The 21,357-nt window shown below is 39.5% G+C and overlaps 1 protein-coding gene across 2 annotated transcripts in view; it reads left to right on the forward strand.

Annotated features, from left to right (window-relative positions):
- Window positions 1-21,357, forward strand: part of LOC133515563 (hemicentin-2-like) — a 241,645-nt gene that overhangs the window by 128,657 nt on the left and 91,631 nt on the right. The window contains exons 2-3 of one of the 2 annotated variants that reach the window (XM_061848124.1): window positions 4,840-5,026; window positions 9,240-9,500. In XM_061848124.1, the coding sequence (XP_061704108.1) occupies window positions 4,840-5,026; window positions 9,240-9,500 (448 nt within the window). Of the gene's footprint in view, window positions 1-4,839; window positions 5,027-5,489; window positions 5,645-9,239; window positions 9,501-21,357 lie in introns of those variants that run through there. The other variant, XM_061848125.1, reaches the window with a different exon arrangement.

Below are 21,357 nucleotides of genomic sequence, written 5' to 3' on the forward strand. Positions count from 1 at the left end.
GGACATCGAAAGAATATGTCCGAAAGCAGATTAGGTGAGTCAATCGATCCGTTAAGGATTTTAAATAAAACCACTTGGTCCCTAACATCGCGACGAACTTGAAGGGGTTCTAGACGGTTGTGGTCAAAAGTTTTGAATTTGTATTTCATAAACTTGATAAATTTATTTTGGATCCTTTCAATTGAGTTAATGTGAATAGCAAAATGAGGAGACCATACCGTAGAAGCATATTCCAAGTGGGATCTAACGAAGGCGTTTTATTGCAGGTGAATAAATAAAACCCTGCATAAAACCCCTCTTTATGCGTGGGGGTTAATAAAGCGAAACGGAACAATTCTAATGACACACCATGACAACAACTAAGCACGAAAAGGGAAACAGGATCTAATAAAATAAATTTGTACTCACGGAAAAGGGCAAAAAAGGTTCGCGAAGGTGTGAGACTCACAGCTGCGTATAGGTACTAATAGGCGACCCGAGAAATTGGTTCTTTACTGCATAACACTACCGGCGAAGCGTCGGTAATATTTACGAAGGAAATAGTAACAGAAGTAAAGATAGTCATTTATGACGCTACCTTACCTTACCAAGTGCGTTGGAGATGGTCGCAAGTTCTGCGACGAGGCCTGCTTTGCGGCACTGGCAGACTAAAGTCATAAAAGGGAAAAAGGGACCGTAGCGAAACGTCGCAATCCGTCGCGAACTTCCCTTGCCAGCTCTGTGGCAAAGTATGCCGCTCTCACATCGGTCTATTCAGCCACCAAAAAAGATTGTGTTTCGGACATTGCACCATTCGTCTGAAATAGGCGCTGAGGCCATTAGTATTACCTTGTGAGGTACATACCTTATGGCGGTTGGCGCTTACGTTACCTTGTAAGGTACTTTATGGCGGTTGGCGCTTACGTTACCTTGTGAGGTACCTTATGGCGGTTGGCACTTACGTCGTGTAGCACTGCATTAGTATTGGAGCGTCGTTAGTAACAGCTAAACCGCCGACCGCTATAAGGTACCATTATCCGTGCTTCACATTTGCTTGCCATTTCCTGTCGTTCGTCAACTCCTCATGCACCTGCTTTCTTTTCATATCATCTCTCACACAGTCCATCCACCTTTTCCTTGGTTTTCCTTTCCTAATTCATTCTTAGTACCTGCGGCAGGGTTATCCCCACACCCTAGAACCTAAATGGTCGCGCAATGTGCGGTTTAACAGGAATTTCCTCCCGCGGACGCTCCGGCTGTGGAATCAGCTCCCTGCCGAGGTTTTCCCAAGGGTCTACAGTATGGGGCTCTTCAAAAAAGGAGTGTACAGGTTTTAAAGTGTCGTCAACGCGCATGTACCACCTCTGAGTTGCAGGCGTCCATAGGTTACGGTGACTGCTTACCATCGGGCAGGCCATATGCTTGTTTACCACCGACGTGGTATAATAAAAGGTTTAGTTGTATTTATTAAGGTTTTTTGTAACCCGTGCGAATCCGGGACGCGGGACGGGTCGCTAGTAATCATACATCTGTCGTACAGTTAACGCAGTTATTTCTACTTTAAGTGATCGATTTCTACGTACGGTCTAAGTCCCATTGTTTGAGGATATTTGCTTATGAATCATTTACTCAACTATAGGTAATTTAATAATAAAAGCCGATTTTGGTAAGCCTGGCGTTGGAGCATAACTTGCCGGAAAAGCGCTTAGATGAATTTAAATACCTAGGGCGTAAACTGCGTTACGTAAAGCCGTACAAGCTTTAATACCTAGTCAGTGTAAATCTACATAACTTAAGCTGCACAAGCCGCTGCGGAGGGAGACCACATTTAGAGTTATTCCTTATTCCAGAGTTCTCTAAATCATTGCTGAATGTTATTTCGCAAATTATTCGCATAATTTCATTTTGCTGAGAGACCAAGTGGCAATTTACAATAATTAATTTGATTTCCCAACCTAACACTTAGCAACGGTATATTAAAGCTAGACTTTCGTGGCTAGCGGCCGATGCGACAGTCGCGCGCGGCTGACGCTCGCGACAGTCGTATCTGCCGCGGGTCAGTAATAATCAGTATGAAACCAATGGCGCCACTTTCGAGGGTAGCGGCTCGAGTCGCGCGCGGCTCGCGTCAGTAGCGACAGTCGCGAGCCGCGCGCGGTCGTGTTCGGTTGGTCTGTGTATGACGCGTGACGCGCGGTCAAAAATGGTGAACATTGCATTATTTTCTTTGCAAGAAGAAGAAATTCTTATCAATTTGGTAGCGCAGCTCACTTTTTTATACAACCTTTCTTCAAATGATTATAACTTCTCTTCGGGACAGATTGTTTTATGTTTTTGGTTTGATTTCGTCATATATTAAAGACAAAACAAAATTAAATTGCCTTTTATTTAATCGACAAAACTTACTGAATTTCTCTTCATCAGATTTTAAGTGTATCTCTATCAAAATACGATAAAATCCTTCATCATTTCTGTTCCTGAAAATTGGATCAATCAATTGGACTTCTTTGCTTGAAATAATGTAACAATAGCAAATCGTCATGCTCTTCTTCTCCTAGCATCGCTAGCAAAATATATTTTTTAGAAGTCATTGTAGATCTCACAAAACTGCACTAGACGGACACTCACCAATGCCAGTGGCCGCGCGCGACTGTCGCATCGGCCGCGACCCATGAAAGTCTGGAGCTCTGCATCGGCCGCGCGCGACTGTCACATCGGCCGCTGGCCACGAAAGTCTAGCTTTAGCCAACAACTTAGAAATATACTTTTTAAAATGCAACGTTAGGTAGCAGAATGACTTCGTAAGTGTAATTCAAAACATAAAAGGTTAATTTTTGTAATTTAACATATAGTTGGTTATGGCTCACTACCACAGCGCGCACGCTATGCTCGGTTTTGCGCGCGGCCGCGGTTTTGCGCGCTGTTTAATCGCAGTTATCACGCTTCTCCTCGCTTCGCTCGTCGTTGCACCTACCTTGACTCTGTCAAATGACTAGGCGTTATTGTATTCATAAATATTTGTCCAATTGAATTATTTGGGGTCAAATGTATTCCATTGTATGTCATCATAATAATCTATTTAGTTAACAACAATTCTACCAACCTTAACATAATGAATATTTGCCAAATATTGGTTGCCAAAGTGAATCTACGAAATGGCTGACAAGTGAAATTCGAACAAGAAAACTTCGGCGGAAAGGCAGAACACCTTACTCCAGGATCCAACACTGTTAACAGATAAATCGCTAACCTTAGAGAAAAGTCACACAAACCCGCCGCCCAAATGCCGCTTCGATATAATGACAGTCTTTACCTTTAATCTCAATCACTTACTCTGATGATATCCTCCACCTCCACATTAGAGAAAACCGCAGCCAAATAACACTAGACCCTACTCATAGTGCTGTGTTCCTGCCGGTGAGCAAGGTTGACAGAGCTCAACGAGGGTGCGGAGTGTTAAGGTCGGCAACGCGCATGTAACTCCTCTGGAGTTTCAGGCGTACATAAGCTACGGAGACTGCTTACCATCAGGCGGGCCGTATGCTTGTTTGCCACCTGCTTGCTAGTATAAAAAAGCATATACTTCGGTTTAAATTTTGCTTATCCTATTTCGGCTATATGGTGTCTACTGAAATACTTTATAGTTTTATACTTAAATAAAATTATACTGTATGCAGATTGCAGGGCAAGGGATATTATATGTACAGTCAACCAATTAGAATCCTAGGCCACTATAGAACCTTGTCGCTTTAACTACTAGATACTTGACACGCATCACTCAATAAGCACTGTCGTAGAAGTCATTATGGCATGGTTCTATAGTGGCCTAGGAATCAAATTGGTTGATTGTACCTACCTACAACTGAAAATTAATGAAAATCAGACAATGTTTTCGTGATTTCTTTCTACCGTGCCAATTTTACTTTCTGCCTAGAATATTTTTTTATGTAATGAATGTTCAGAATGTACTTATTAGTTTACTACCCTCCAAATATATAAATATATATCTTTTTGGATATTTGGAGTTTACCGAGACTTGGACATTGCGGTCTATTTTACGCATAATCTGATTACCGGTTCTACGAAAGCGTGCCTAATTTTGTATAGCATTGTTTAATTTCAAGTTAATTATTCGTACAGTCAAGGTAATAAATATCGGCACGGACAAAGTGCCAAAATATGTATACACGGCCTTATTGCCCATACGTTAAGGTACTTTTCGATATTTAATACCTTGACTGTACCTGTGTATTGTGTAAGTACACATGATATGAAAGTAATAATAAAACTTCATATTCGACAGCACCATGAAACGACAGTGCTCCTTGTTGTGTATTTTCCTTACATATTAGGGACATTTTCCTACATATTAAATGCGTGTACTCGTTTGTACATAGGTAAGATGTTCAAAATGTTAGACTATGCATAACGTAATATTGTTTACTTATGTTTATGACAGGCTCTTTTATTAATTTTAGTTTTACTTACATATTTTAAGCTCTTTCTGCGACATCGTAAAGTAAGATTGAATATTTTAAGAAATTTTATTTAAAAAAAAATTCTATAATTTTAAAAATCTAGAGGATTGTTATTTACGTCAACCGGGGTAATCGCGTGGATTAAGAACATGCATAAATTTTGGCTCGCTCGCGCAACGTTTAAAGTATATCATAATTCATAGGTTTACCTTTAACAACAACCACTTTGTCGTATTTCAGAAAAATAAACGTATCTACCCCATGGAATACGGTAGCAATCAAACCATAACTTTATAAAAAGTATGTTTTAAAATAATTTGTTCGCCCACATCCAATAACTTTTATTACGCAAAATATTTAACAAAACTTCCCCTTGTTCCAGCGGTCACTTGGGCGGGCGCCGAAGATGAAAGCCACGACGCGCGCGAAGGCGATGATGTGACACTCCGTTGTCGCTTCAACTTCGAGCCTCTTGCTGGAGAATCACCCACGTACTACTGGGTGCGAAGCACCGCTAGCGGACACGACAATGTCGCTATCAAGGACACGCCGCTCGAGACCAACTACCAGTAAGTACCTTGCTAAACTGTGTACTTCGAGCGAAGCTCAGTGAGATTGTGACGCTTGGCGGCGAGGCTACGGTCCTCTGCCGCTTCAACTTCGAGCCGCTCGCTGGAGAGTCACCCACTTACTACTGGGTGCGAAGTACCGCTAGCGGACACGACAATGTCGCTATCAAGGACACGCCGCTCGAGAGTCTCGAGACCAACTACCAGTAACCAGTAAGTACCTTTAAATGTATACTTCGTGCGACGCACATGACGCTTCGCTACTGATTCGCTTTGAATTACGTTCGACGACGTGCCGCTCCACTGCCGCTTCAACTTCGAACCACTCGCAGGCGAAAAACCCACGTACTACTGGGTGCGAAGCATGGCTATCGGACACGACAATGTCGCTATCTACGAGGAAGGACACACCGCTTGAAATTAACTACCAGTAAATACCTTTCTAAACTGTATATTTCGAGCGAAGCTCGGTGACATTATGACGCTTAACGACGAGGCCACGGTCCTCTGCCAACTACGAGCTGTTTGCTGGAGAGTCACCCACGTACTACTGGGTAGCACCGCTAGCGGACACGACAATGTCGCTATCAGGGACACGCCGCTCGAGACCAACTACCAGTAAGAACCTTTAAGTGTATACTTTGTGCGACGCAAGTGACGCCGCTACTGCTTCGCTTTGAATGACGTTCGGCGACGTGACGCACCACTGCCGCCTCAACTTCGAGCCACTCGCAGGCGAAAAACCCACGTACTACTGGGTGCGAAGCATTGCTAGCGGACACGACAATGCCGCTATCAAGAATACACTAGCTTGAAGTCAACTACCAGTAAGTACCTAAGTAGAAGCTATAAGTTTATACTTCGAGAGACGCTCGATGACACTGACGCTCCGTCGTGGCTTTGCCTTCGAGTTATCCGCGTACTACTGAGTGCGAAGTACTGCTAGCGGACACGACATTGTCGCCATTAAGGACACTTCGCCTGAAACTAATTGCACCCACAATAATATGACAACCAAACGTTTCAGTTTTTGCATACCTAGTACGTCACGAGAGGAATGAGAACGCGGAACTATTTTTACAGTACATATGGCGCTACTTTATCGCATTAGTGCGATAATTAGCATTATGCGTGTCTATGTCAACATTTTAAGGGGCCATATGTACTGTAAAACATATTACAATACACGTGCGAATAAGTAATTCGCAACTCGTGTCGATTTTAAACACTCCCTTCAGTCATATTTTAATTAATCGCTGCTCGTTGCGAACTTCCATCTTTTCGCAATATTTTGTAATTTTTCTTTTATTAAAATAGCAGTAATATTGCAATTAGACCCAAGTACAGCCGATGGACATAAAATCTGTAAATTGAACAAAACTATAATGAAAAAAAAAAAGAGTCAGTTTTCTCTAATTGGCCGGCTCGCGACGGAAACAGTGCTGGAATCGGCTGCGCTAGGATTTCCTCGGCGCACTCAGAGGCCAAAGCTAGATTAAATTAATAAAACTGAGGACGGCATTGGAACTAAAAATCTCAATTTACTTTGTCAAGAGGTACTCAATACTCGCAGTGAAATCTACTAGAATACTTATAAGAATCTGACTAGAGCTGAAAAATTTATCCACTGAAATTTTGCCTCTAGAGACTTAACTGTAGGTACCTACTGCGTGCATGACAACGACAAAATTAGTCGAGCAAGAGGTTTGACATTTAGGGTCATAGCTCACTACACCGCCTCGCCGAACATTCCGGAACGCCTCCCATACTAAACGCGGGCGTTGCTATGGTAACGAAAGTTTGTTACTATGGAAGGCGTTCCGGAGTGGTCAGCGAGGCGGTGTAGTGAGCTATGACCCTTAGAATTTTAGTATCTATTCTATAGGGACCGTGCGCGTTGGAGGATTCGCCATCTTGTGGCTGAAATCAGAAACATAAACTTGTACATTGACACTTCATGCCAAAGCAAGTGCTGCCATCTACCGTTCTCGTACCTTTTCTACCTGACGAATCTGACGTCTCCTGTGCTGTCAAAACAGCATAAACATGCACGCTCCGTATAGCCAATCTACACTTTTATTGATCAATAACGGAATGTATGTAATGTGTTATGCTTATGTTCAAAGCTATAGCTATCGCATACGAGCGGGTTATATTTTATGGAGAAGGGACAACTTTCAGTGATATTTTTATTTTATATTTCAATCATATGGACCGTTTTTTGAAGTCCAAATATACCGAGAGCTTAGTCTATGTATATTGTATAAGTATATTCCGTCGCTGCAGCCATGCGCCCCGTGCGTACTAAGGGCATCCGGTGGCTGGCGGAACCGGTGAGCGGGTTGAGGTAATATTTTAGGTATGAGGTAGTATGAGGACCCGCTAACTGGCGGGGATGCGTGCGACGGATTTTAGGAGCATATTTCGTCAGTCATCGCCTCCCAGCTGATATATTGTAGTTGATATTTTAGATGCTCTTTTAAATAAAATAAAACCGTCAGCCGGTGGTAGCGCGGTGTTTTCAGCGATACACCGTAAGCTGTAAAATGAACATGTAAAAAATACGCGCCTTACCACTTTATGTCCGTTTATGGCGTTATGCAAAGTTTCATGATTTGTTATTGCTATCATAAAAAGGTAAAGCGCTTATTTTTAACATGTCCATGCGACCAGCTGACGTTCTTACCACCACGATATAACTGGCTGACGATTTTTTAAAGTAACAATAGTGTCTGAACTATCATCTGACAAAGTATCAAACGGGAGGCGATGACAATTTATTTACATTTATATTTTGGTGGCTGCTATTCCTCAACCCACCAACGGAGCGGCAGCTGACGTCCACGAGGGTTGATCATACATTGCCTTTAACCACTATACGAGTTTTCGCCCGGGAGGTCATGGACTCACGGAAATTTGTTCCTGGTCTTGTGTGTCCTGTGTACAATGGCACCCGCGTGTGTGCGCCCGCTATGTGCATTTGCCCTAATATGCGACAGCGAGACGCATTGTTGATAATGGCAAGGATGGCATGTCTAGTTGTTATTTTCAAAGAGCGAACGCGACATTATGGCTTTTTAGTTTCGTTTGTAAGTTTAGTTAAATGTTACTGTATGTTTTTCAATTCCTGAACAGCGGGGTTATTAAATTACGCTATTTTTTATTTGAATCGGACGTCTTTGCAGCCCAACTGTCACTTTTAACTGAATTTTGACATTACGTCAAATTTCATACAAAATACATTTCCATGATCCATTTATAGCTTCGATAGGCGAAGTTTAGCTTCAAAAGTTACGCAATTACAGTGCTGCCTACGTCAGTTAAACATGTCAATGTCAAAATGTCAGTTACAGATGCCTTAAAAGTACTTAATAATTTTACTTTGAAGTTCCATTATTCCTGTTTATCCATTTACATTACCCAGTGTACTATTTGTTATATATCTCCCATGAGATATAATATGTAGCAGATCTACTACGGGACTAAACATCCATTAGGAGTCGTTTTCCAAGTTAGTAAAATATAGATTCTTACATTGCTTTCCAGGCATAAATAAACCAACCGGAAATTTCAAACTGAGCCGCTTATTGTTAAGAATATTCCGGAATTGAGAACTTTACAAGTCCATAATAGATATTTAAATTTTACCTGTAATATAAACATAATATAAATAAATAAAAATTACAGGACATTATGACACAAATTGACTAAGCCCCACAGTAAGCTCAAGAAGGATTGTGTTGTGGGTGCTCAGACAACGGTATATATAATATATAAATACATAGAAACCACCCATGACTCAGGAACAAATATTCGTGTTAATCCCACAAATAAATGCCCTTGCCGGGATTTGAACCCAGAACCATCGGCTTCATAGGCAGTGTCACCCACTAGGCCAGGCCGGTCGTCGAGTATACGATAGCAAATAATATTATAATTAGGTTGCCTAGCGCGGGGTCATGCTCAACAAAATAAAACTGGGAAAAACAATTATATGGAAATGAGGAATAATATATATCTGAAAATACATATAAGCGGTCCACAATTTTAAAGCTTCGCCACTAAACAACAATCACAAAACATAAACAGGAAATAGTTTTAAAGATACGCAATAACTTTGAACGGAACATGACCCAAATTTCCCCACAACTTATTCCCGTATGCGAGTATGAAAGTGAAATATGCATAGTTTTAATGTGCCGTTTAATTTCAGAATCACGTTCGCGCCGGCTGAGGGGCGTTACGACCTGTCCGTGTCAAACGTGTCGTACGAACGGGATAATGGACGCTTCGAGTGCCGGGTGAAGGCGGGGGGGTCGGGGCGCACGCTGCACTCGCAGGCGCACGCTCTGGTCGTGCTCACGCACCCTCGTGCGCCTCTGCTCTCGCCTGGCGCGCACGCTAATGCGCAAGAGGGAAGGGAGATCAAGCTCGCGTGCTCGAGCTCGGGAGGGTCGCCGGAACCTGTTGTCAAGTGAGTATTCTATGAGATTCAGCTACTTCGTTTCACCCTATGGGGTAGTCCACAAAAAGATATACTTTGTCGGGGACGTGACGAGTATGGCAGCTACCTTTAAAACCGGCAGAAACCTGTATATGTATAGGCGCGAGCGAGACGCACGATATCATTTTGAAGTTACAATGTAAGTTTGAATTGCGTGAGCAGTTATCAATCCTTTCGGGAGCAGTCAGTTTAAGGGTGTGCTCGCCAGATCTGGGCCATAACCGCGAAAATAGGACTTCGTAAATTTCGAGCAAATATCTCTGTCAGTCTAAATACGCCTTTAGTAAAAGAGAACGATGCCCGAAATTTCCCAACTTCGGTGTTCGCGGTAGGCCCTCTGGACGCATCTTGACCAATAAGCTGATGGACGATCGAAATTTTGTTGTACTTGAAAGCGACTATCAAATTTTGATGTTTTACTTCAATCGCATGCTTTCGGAGAAAGGTAAAAATATTTAGACACTTGCCAAGACCAAAGTATAACAGTCGCAAAAAACCTAAAAGAGTATTCGAATGCTTAAAGTGCTTAATATTCTACTTGCTTTAATGAAATCACCAATAATGACCATAGCAGACCTTATTACTTCTAGAAATAAAACCATATCTGTCTACATAAATAACCATTACTCAGGATGTTTTTTCTTAACTTTTATTTCCTTTAGTGATTCAATTAAATAGTAGAACTCAAAACAAAACGGTTCTATTTCACGAGTATTTCCATTTTCAATTAAGCATTTATCTCAAATAAAGCGCTCAATAAGAAGAAAATCAGAGAGATATAATAAATGAAAATATTAAACCATCACGCATTCAGCAACGATATTAAATTACCTCAGCATACAGCTTTTTAATATGTTTTAATCAATACAGGAAAGTGAGTAAACGCCAACTTTCCTTTGAACAGCGAGAACGCTGTATTAAAATAAAAGCGGGGTACAAAGAAGGTAACAGATAAAAAAGACCTAAATGGGGCGATAAAATTTATGGAGGCAGTGACTCGGATTCAATTAGAGTTGGAAGGAACCGTAATCACAGATTACGTAGTACTCGCCGCGCCACTCGGAAAATATGTTCCAGGATTTATTAGTAACTATTACCGCCGTCCACGACCCAATTCGTTTACCGCCGCAAAAGAGCAAACTTAGCCGAACCCAAATATAACAGTGAGGGAAAAATAGAAACTATAAAAGAAAAGATTGCTTAATTTGTTATTACCACGGAGAGTTTTTAGAGGTCGCTTACAGTTTCTGAATTCTCACTGCTTCGTTTGATTAAGTAAACACAGTCTTTGATGATAAAGGTTTACATATTACTGAGTCAGGGAATACTTGACAGACTTAGTCATGGTGCAAATCAGAAACTACTTATAACGAAATCGAGTAAACCATAGGAAACTAGAGTAGGTGACATCATATATCAGGTATGAAAGCACGAATATTTAATGTAGGTTTTTTTGTAGCAATCAGTCTGTATTTTATATACTTATATATACGTCCCGCCGAGTTTCTTGCACTGGTATATTCTCGGGGCTGTGGTGTAGGGTTAGAGCTGGTAGTAGTTTTTTGACATTCACAAGTGCGTGTTGACACAATACTGTTCTATTCTACTATATGAATACACAAGAACAGTGACTACTAGTCTACATCAAATTATTGGCATTAATTAGGTTGCGATCGACAACGTTACGCGATAATTATTTAGAATCGTGTCATTGTTAGCATACTTACTGTAGCGTATTGTAATCTATGACACCGGCCGAGCTGAAGCCGTAATGAATGCCGTCGATACTTCCCCGGACAATTAGGAAGCACTAGCGACCATGTAGCGACACCGCGACCCGCGCTTAACCGGATTATTACTCCCATTATTAGGGGTCTGTTAATACGCGAGAGGTCTAATTATTTATTGCTTAGCATTATGCGGTGCGCTGGGTAAATCGTTTATGTTTACTAGAAATAATAGCGGCCCCAGTATACCACCTTGAGGTATTCAACTTATTTATGTATGAAAGATTTTTATAATACTAAATTAACTAAAATTCAAAGAGTTTTGTTATTTTATACGCATTGTCTTTTTCGCTTAATTAAGGTAGCATTTGTGCGAGAGATACATACCATCTTTCCCTTATTAACATAAGTCAAGTTTCATGGCTCACGATGTCAAATGCCTTGCCTATGTCGAACGAAGGAGCAAGTGCGTACAATCAAATTAATGATGCGGAAGGGATGAACAGCGCGAGAATAATGGTATTACGTTTAGATTTATGGCAAAAACCGCCTTCAATGTACTTGTGGCTTCTAAGATGGTGCGGTAATAATTTGATAACATGTTTATTCAAGTGAGGTTCTGTTAATACCTTTAATCTGTGGCAGAGACCGTAATGAATTTTGGCGATATATCCCTGGACAATTAAGAGAGCACTTGGACCATGTCGCCGACCTGCGCTTAACCGGATTATTCTCCCCATTATACAGGATCGCGTAATAAGCAAGAGGCCTAATTGTTCTTGTGTGTTATTCGGGTTGCGTAATCATTGTAGGGATCCTCAAAGATTTTGCTTTTATTTATTTATACTTTATTGCATAATAAAAATAAGTTCAAATGGCGCACTTAATGCCTTAAGGCATCTACCAGTCAACCATAGGGCAAAACAGAAATTCTCGAATGTGGGTGCAGTGATCAAAATAATTCAGAAAACATAACAACTTTAAGCAATTTTGGATAACTATATAAAAATTTTAATATTGATGATACGGGAGTTTTACTCACAAAATATCAAGTAAGTACGGTACGTAGATAAATTGTTTTACATATGTATGCACCTATTTGTGTTTCACAAAGGAAATAACGGAAACCGCGTGATGCTAATGCTGTTTGCCAATCTGCCATTCAAGTGTAACGTATTTATCTTAAACACAAAATTCTACGTAAATATTTAAACATTCCTCTTAATTTATGGTACAAAAGGAATTTATTTTGTAGGTGTATATGTGTATGCTGTAGGTATATTTATTGAATCTAAGATGTTAGATGACAGAAAAAACCGGACAAGTGCGAGTCGGATTCGCGCACCGAGGGTTCCGTACTTTTTAGTATTTGTTGTTATAGCGGCAACAGAAATACATCATTTGTGAAAAATTCAAGTGTACTATAACGGCTTATGAGATACAGCCTGGTGACAGACGGACGGACGGACAGCGGAGTCTTAGTAATACGGTCCCGTTTTACCCTTTGGGGACGGAACCCTAAAAACTAAATCATGACATCGACCCAAAGCTTAAGTTTTTTGAAACTAGGAATATGAAATTTAAATAAAAAATTTAGATTTCGCGTAATATTGTTCAAAAGTCACGTTGATTTTACATACCATGTACTTCTCAAACATTAAATAATAAGCAAGAAAACATTTAAGCATTAAGAACTTGCTTGTCTCGTGTAACGTCTGCTTCCAGGTGCAAAAGTTAATCTCAAACAAGTAAAAACTCGCGCAGTATGCACGGAATGGCTGCCTTTGACTTGGTCTCCGCTGCAAAGTGGAAATGAAACTACTACTTACTCGTATGCAGCTTAACTTAAATATGTGTATAGTAATGGAAACCTGAAAACATCATGTGTGTTGAAAGTGAGATTTCATTTATGGCAAACCTGGTGGAGCAACCTAAACTACAATTAAAATAAAAGTGGAAAAATTACTGTCTTGGGTGAGACTTGAACTCACGGCCTCTGGATTGATACTCCAGCGCTCTGATTAATTTAGTATTTAATAAAAATACAGCGAATTTAAGTTCTTCACATAAAAAATGTTTTTCTTTATTTCGTTTGTTTTATAAACTGAAGCTATATAGACAGCGACCACAACCTTTCAATTAAAAAGAAAAGTATAGACACAAACAATATTAAATATTAATGACAGAGGATACAAATTGGAGGAGGCCTTTACCGTTTACATAAATACATAAACAAAAAATAGGTTTAAACATTTTACTAACCAAATGAGCTTAAAAAAACATAAATAGCAGTATGTAGAACAAAGAATTATACCAAGTTTATAAGTAATTGTTAAGGAAATGAAGAGGCTTTTTTATTTATTTTATTTTTTATGTAAATTAATTATAAGACTAGAGATACTTCATGTTATACCATAGCGTCAAAAAGCGATCTCTTGCAGATATCTAACATTTCAGCAGAAATAAGTGAATTTAGGTGGATCAACTATTTATTGTTGTTATTTTGACCCGTCAGAGAGGAGGCGTAGTATCACAATTTGTTAAAAGAAATTGTACACCACCTTCTACTAACATACTTGGTAGATGACCCTTTATGGAAAGGGTCTATAACACCCACAAAAAAGCGTATTTGGTGAATTTTAATGCCTAAAAATCATGTTTTATGGAGTGACCCAGGGGAACGAAACCGTAACGGAACGTAGAAAAAGACTAAGTTGTTTCAAAATGGTGGTATAGCTCCTATTACTGATAATCGCATATGTACATATTTTCCTTTCATTAATTAGATAAACTTCTTTAAAACGAAATGCATCCCAATTTACAAGTAAACATACAGCTAGGTTCAAATTAAAAATCGGGAAATTATGTACGACAATGTTAACACATAAAATTTCAGAAATGTATAAAGTACCAAGGGAACACAACTTCACAGAGGTAGTAGAATTTTAACAAAATTATAAAATTGCGATGTTGGCAACACTACTCAACTCCCATTCGTTCGTTAGGTACATTTGTTACGCTTGTACAAGTAGTACAAGTTACATATTCCGCGCCAGTGTTGCCAGGCGTAGGACAATTATCGTACACGTACGATAATTTGGGCTCCAGTACGATGTACGTTCCAGAGACCATTATCGTACGGAAAAGCACGATAATTTCAGCCCTTGGACGATGCCACCCCAAAACCCGGGTTCGTCCTTAAACTACGTCCACAAGAGAGGTATGGGCATTGTGAATGTCATCTCGCTCTGTGTGGTAGGGCACAGCACAGCGGATGTCATTCCAGATCTAGTGCAGAGCCCAACTGGGGAAGTACCTCCACCTTACAGAAAATCGCAACCAAATAACACTAGACCCTACTCATAGTGTTGTGTTCCTGCCGGTGAGTAAGGTTGCCAGAGCTCACCGAGGGGGGTGGGGTTAGGGTCGGCAACGCGCATGTAACTCCTCTGGAGTTGCAGGTGTACATAGGCTACGGAGACTGCTTACCATCAGGCAGGCCGTATGCTTGTTTGCCACCGACGTAGTATAAAAAAAAGACCATTATCGTACGGAAAAGCACGATAATTTCAGCCCTTGGACGATGCCGCCCCAAAACGTCTACTTTTCGAAGCAAAATTGCTTCAGAAATAGGCTACAATTAGCACCTTTTGGTGTTAGGCTCCTTGGTTTACGTCATAAAACTCGAAATTTCCTTTAAACCGTTTGGATCTATCACAAAAATACACGAAAATTAAATTGATTTTTGCACAATTTATACGAAAATTGCGCTTTCTTAGATTATACATTGGACATGTAAGCTTATTTTGCAAGAAATTTTGGAAGTAGTGCCTTTTTGATAGACGTACGATATTTTTTCATCTGTACGATAATTTTGACGCTCAAATACGATAATTCTCTTCCGCTCACCAGGAAACACTGCGCCGCCGCCGCGCCCGCATCGCTCAACCAGAAACATTGTTAAAACCATTTCTGAATTTGATATAGTCTGGCAAACATATTATGCTAGTAGAAAAATGAGGCCACTTTGAAAAATGTACGCGCGAAGTTCGAGCGTCCATACAAAATGTTAATTTCGCGACTTTTTTTACTTCAATTTTATGGCGAAATTGGTTTCCCAAACTATATTTGAGACAGAATTGTTGCACATTAATATTGCGGCAAAATAGGGTTGTTTCCAATTTTTTGAAACGCTTGTATTACGATTCTACATTAACTAAAAGTTGCCATAAAATTTAACTTTTATACTAAAAACGGCTTGAAATTAACAAAATATATTTTGACAGATGCTTTCGCGCCCAAAACGCTCTTTGAAAATTGTGTGACGGCACAGTTTACGGTTTGACACATAACTTCATACACACGTAGAAGATACGAACTGTCAACTGACATTTGTCATTTGTTGTTTATAGCCTAACTGTCTACAGTGTCAATTCGATAGTTGTGACGTCATCAGAATCTTCAAAGACGTTTCGAGTTTGGTCACGTGACGTGTGCCAAAAGATATTTAAAATTCAATATTAACAAAAATATGGACATTACAGGTCCCCTAAAAGTAGTTTAGCATGTTTTTATAATCCAAAAGAATTTATTGGGATACAATTCTGCCCTAAGATTTGTAGATGGAAACAACCCTATTGGTTTTCTTAACTACAGGTATAGACGGAATTGTGATTCCAGACTCAATGCGTGATGTCAGCAATTATAAAAATAACAAATTACATTATGAAATTACATTTCTGCAGCCTCTTGATGTTTTTTTTTTGTCCACAATGTGATTTGCATATTTTAGAAAAATATATTTGATAACGTTTGCTGTCAGAAACATTAAAGTGGGTATTAAACTACAACAGTTTTTTTATCTATATTTAGAGCGCTTTGTGAGTCTCCTGCCAAAACATAGACACTTGGGGTTAAACTCTGCAAGTGGCACTATGAGCTATAAACCTCGCGTTTTCAAAATGTAAAAAGCTAAAATACTTACTTTGAGCCATTATCCCGACGTTCTCATAATGGTCTTAATTGCCATGGAGGCTAATGACACTTAAGTCCTTTATGCCATTTCTACCATTTTGAAAATTTCCCAAAAAAACGAAACGACAGAAAAATTCTATTTTACTACTTAAGTGCTTAATGAAAATTATATAATTAGACAGGCATAATTAAATTTCTTGCATAAAAATAGTGAGTGTGCATACTGTTATAATTATAAATGTCAAAATGAAACGTATAAACGTTCAGATAACTGCTTCACAAACACACGCACAACAATGGCTTTAGCTATGTGTATTACCTAATAACCGTACTTATGTCTACGTTTAAAAATAAAAAACATTGTTATGTAACAGATGCATAAAATCCTATTATAGTTTACACACTTAAATGTTAACTTTAACACAACATTGTTAAAAACATCTGTTAATCCTAATTAGCAGTTCGGAACGAATGAGCACAGGACAACTGCACTGCGCCATTCCTAGGACGCTCAGTCTGCGACCACTCCACAAGGCTTACAATATTCACATACACCGTATTTTAGGAGGGTTTTTAATTTTTAAAAGGAGAAATATATGTCTAAGCTAAGTGCATGTTGGACCTAGGAATGCGCAAGTTAGAGAACATTCTAAAAAATTCTGGAAAGTGTGGGTAAATTCTCATGCGAGTTTCCACTTAGAAAGTTTCCGTTCACATTAGGGATTATTACTCAATGTTCTCAACTGTTGACAAGTATAGATCATGTCATTCACGAAGACGTGTGTCTTGACTCATATAGTCATGTTGTTAAAGGTTAGATTTGACTAATCTGCGCGTCATCGTGGATGACACGAACTATACATACATACATCCTCTAAGTTAGACAAGAAACACATTCCTGTGTTTAAATATAAAAGTAATTGAAAAAAATATAAGTAAGATGAAATTACTCAATCGTACTTACGCTTCTGTTTCAAGAATGAGAAATAAGCGTAGTTATTAGTTGCAAGACAAATTGTTTCATTTAAAATATTGGCATTTCTTTACAAGTCGTATGAATGATTAGAAAATGAAGTACTCTTCCGGGAAAACTTGAAAAGACTGGACATTTTCCGTGGTCTTTATTGCAAATTGTTTTTCTTACTTGAGCTTTTTAGTCTCTATTTAAAAAAAAATGCAATTATGTTTGTATAACAAACTGTAAGCTTAACAAACAGGAACACATTATTACAAGTTAACAACACCCATAGTATTTTTTTTTTACATATAATACTTACCTATAACATTAAAACTAAAACTAATTTTAACTTAAATCCTAAAAGGCCCCCACGGCGTCGTACCAAAGATGTTGGCAACATTCCCTCGCTGTACTGCAAAATTGCAAATATTGCTAGACTGATAAGCTGCGAGAAACTGCCCTCTGGTCTGTGCTATCAATCTTTTAAAAGTTTACTCAGCTCTTCCAAAAAAGTTGCTTAATAAAAATACATGGGTTGCATAAAGTACATTGCAAAACTAGATATAGTGACCTGTGTATGTAGGTAACTCGTGTTTTAGTAGGGGAAACCGAAGTGAGTTAAAACAGAGGTAAGTTGAAACAACGTCAATTTTGCGTTATTTATAATATATAGAGGGACCAGCAGACGGTGGGACGCGGCTAAACATAATTTTTTCCAGCTCGATAACAGTTATAGATGTCGCAAAATTGACGTTGTTTTAACCTACCTTTGTTTTAACTCACCTCGGTCTCCCCTACTCGTTAAGTACCTTAGGGAATTCAAAGTTAAAATCGGTCTTTGACTCGGTAAATATTAATTGCTTTCCAAACACAAACCAACAAGTTATGGCTATCAAAACAATGTCAATTGGAAGAAATGTAGCCAAGCGTGTGCGGTTATATATTTTAATATATTTTTATGTATGTATTCATATGTATATGTATTTATATTTGACGACCAGTTTGGCCTAGTGGGTAGTGACCCCGCCTACGAAGCCGATGGTCCCGGGTTCAAATCCTGGTAAGGGCATTTATTTGTGTGATGAGCATGGATATTTGTTCCTGAGTCATGGGTTCATGTATGTCATGTATTTAAGTATTTAAATATTTATATATTATATATATCGTTGTCGTAGTACCCTCAACACAAGCCTTATTGAGCTTACTGTGGGACTTAGTCAATTTGTGTAATAATGTCCTATAATATTTATTTATTTATAGTATGTATTATTATATTTATGGATACTTTATGTAATTGTACATTTATGTAAGGACTTGCTTATTGAAACAACGACAAATTGGAAGTGTTTTTACATACCGAATGAGATTATTATGGTTCGACCTAAAATATCGAGTTTGCCCTTACATACACTTGTTTAAATTGAAAGGAATATTTATATTATTTTAATTGTTTCTACGGTTACCTACTTTTAAACGTTGCTGCCATGTACAAATCTTAATATGACTGCCATTTCCTGCCAAAATCCAGAGGAAAATGTCGAGATCGTTTGGAAAAATGGCCACTAATGTTTCCTCTCAAGCGATGACTCGCTCGCACACCGGAGTGCAGTCATCTGCATTTTCATCTCGCATACATCCTGCACTCTTCATGTTTTATTTGACACTTAAACCCGGAAATGCGACTGCTGGCTTTGCCCGAGACGTGTAACTTATGTTATTTACATGTCTAGGTCGTCTAGGGAGAGTAGAGACCTAGATATCCGCGATGCAAATAAGGCAGGGAATAAAATACGATGAAATATTTAATTTAAAAGTACAAACACAGGTTCTAGTCGTAAAACGTATAATGAGATTCTGCTGAATTAAAGCTTACCGTGGGGCTTAGTAAATTTGTATAAGAATGTCCTTTATTACGAGCCTATTGTGTCCCACTGCTGGGCAAAGGCGCCCCCTCCCCCCCCCCCCCCCCCTCTTCTTCCACTGATCCCGGTTTTGAAATACGAACGGCCAGTCTCAAAAAGTAGTCTAAGTTATCCCGCCATCGCCGACGAGGTCTGCCAGATCCCCGGTTTGACTCGTGGGGCACCCAATCCGTGGTTATCTTGGCCCATAAGTCATTCGGCATGCGGCAGACATGCCCAGCCCAGTCCCACTTTAACTTGGCCATTTTTCGAGCTACATCTATAATGTGAGTTTTAGAGCGTAGCGTGGTGTTCCGAATGCGATCGCTTAGTTCTAAGAATGTTCTATAGTACAATATTTATTGTTTACGTGAAAGACTACAGAAGTTTATTGTTTATGCGATAAAGTTACATGTGGTAATGAAACCCTTGTATAATTGACCGAACGACAGCTAAAATCTCCGTTTCAGTTAGGATAAAAATGCTTTTGTATGTCTGGATATTCTCTACAGGTCGCAATTGTCAACCAATAGGGAATATTACGCGAAGCTCTGCATAGGGGGCGCCACTGCCACAATCCATCACAATCTGAGGGTCTACCGCGAAACAAGAGAATTGAAATTTCGTTACCTAACTTCTCTATCACTCTAGCATACTCGAGCGATAAAGACGCAGATAACTGAATTCCGATTTTCGTGTTTCCCGGTACTCACTTTGTAAACAAACCGCCTTGATGCATCATTGTCATATTTTATTATCTGTGAAAACTTGTCAAAAACAGTTCGAGGCACAGTATGTATAAGTTACTCCATGGTTTACTAAGGTGCTAGTGCTGCACTTTGTCGGTAGAACATTGCAGTAATACTCCCTAGTCTCGTGAAATTTTGTGAACAGGTTTGATGATTAAATAATTTATTTATAGACAAGACTTTGATTAACGTTACTGAGCATATGCTTACATCAATTATCAGGCGATGTAGGAAGCGCTGGTGGCCTAGCGGTAAGGGCGAGCGACTTGCAATCCAGAGGTCGCGGGTTCAAACACCGACTCGTACCAATGAGTTTTTCGGAACTTATGTACGAATTATCATTTGATTAACCAGTCGCTCTTCGGTGAAGGAAAACATCGTGAAGAAACCGCACTTTTCCCAATAGGGCCTAGTTTACCCTCTGGGTTCGAAGGTTAGATGGCAGTTGCTTTCGTAAAAACTAGTGCCTACGCCAATTATCGAGATTAGTTTCCAAGCGGAGGCTCACATGGAAAAATGCCGGGACAAACGCGAGGAAGATGAATTATCAGGCAATGCATCAATAATATCACTTCCACCCCGCTTTTCATCTTCTTAAGGGATGATTTCCAGGATAAAAACTATCCGATGTCCTTCCCCATGTATCAAACTATGTCTATACCAAATTTCAACAAAATCGGTTCAGCGGTTTAAGCGTGAAGAGATAATATACAGATACCCTTTCGCATTTATAATATTAATATGGATTATAGACGTAATGCCTGCGTTACTAATTATTAATTACAAATATACTATAGAAGCGGTCGCTGTGCTATTGAATAGGCCAAGACATAATCATTATTAAAATATTAATCAATCCCATTATGGTTGTCTTTGAACCTGACATCTGGCGAAGTGAAGATGAAAATTTAATCAATTAGTGGCCGCTTCCTAAACCGGCTGAGTAAAACGAGGTCATTCATGAATACGAGGCTGGCAATCCCTTTATTCCTCTATAACTTGCCTGGTAATCTCTAATTCCCTCTGCTCTGCCTCTATGTCTAAGATAAATGTAATCACACGCATAAATATGGAGTTATGTACAGGTAGGGTTGCCATCCGTCCGGGTTTCCCCGGATTTGTCCTAGTTTAGAGGGCGTCCGGGGAGCGTCCGGGGACGACTTCATTTGTAGTCCGGGTTTAAAAATTTAAAGCCTTAGGCCGCCCGCGACACACGCACAACCTGTTTAAAAAAACCTGTTGACATGTCCGGGTTCTGGACTCTAAAATCCGGGGTTTTCACGCGTCTTGTCCTGGTTTCCAAATTTTAGAGATGGCAACCCTATGTACAGGCAACAAAACTATTTGCATACTTTTTAAAAGCAGGGGTGCTAATCTAATTGTTTTGCTGACTTTATGTTATTAAAATAGATATTATTATGTCTCACGTTTCTTTCATTATTTCCGGTTCTAATCCATATAATATAAGCTGAAGAGATAACTGACTCCTCCCGCATACAAATTTTGTTTTCAGGGGGG

The sequence above is a fragment of the Cydia pomonella genome, chromosome 2 (genome assembly GCF_033807575.1).
Source record: "Cydia pomonella isolate Wapato2018A chromosome 2, ilCydPomo1, whole genome shotgun sequence".
Lineage (NCBI taxonomy): Eukaryota > Metazoa > Arthropoda > Insecta > Lepidoptera > Tortricidae > Cydia > Cydia pomonella.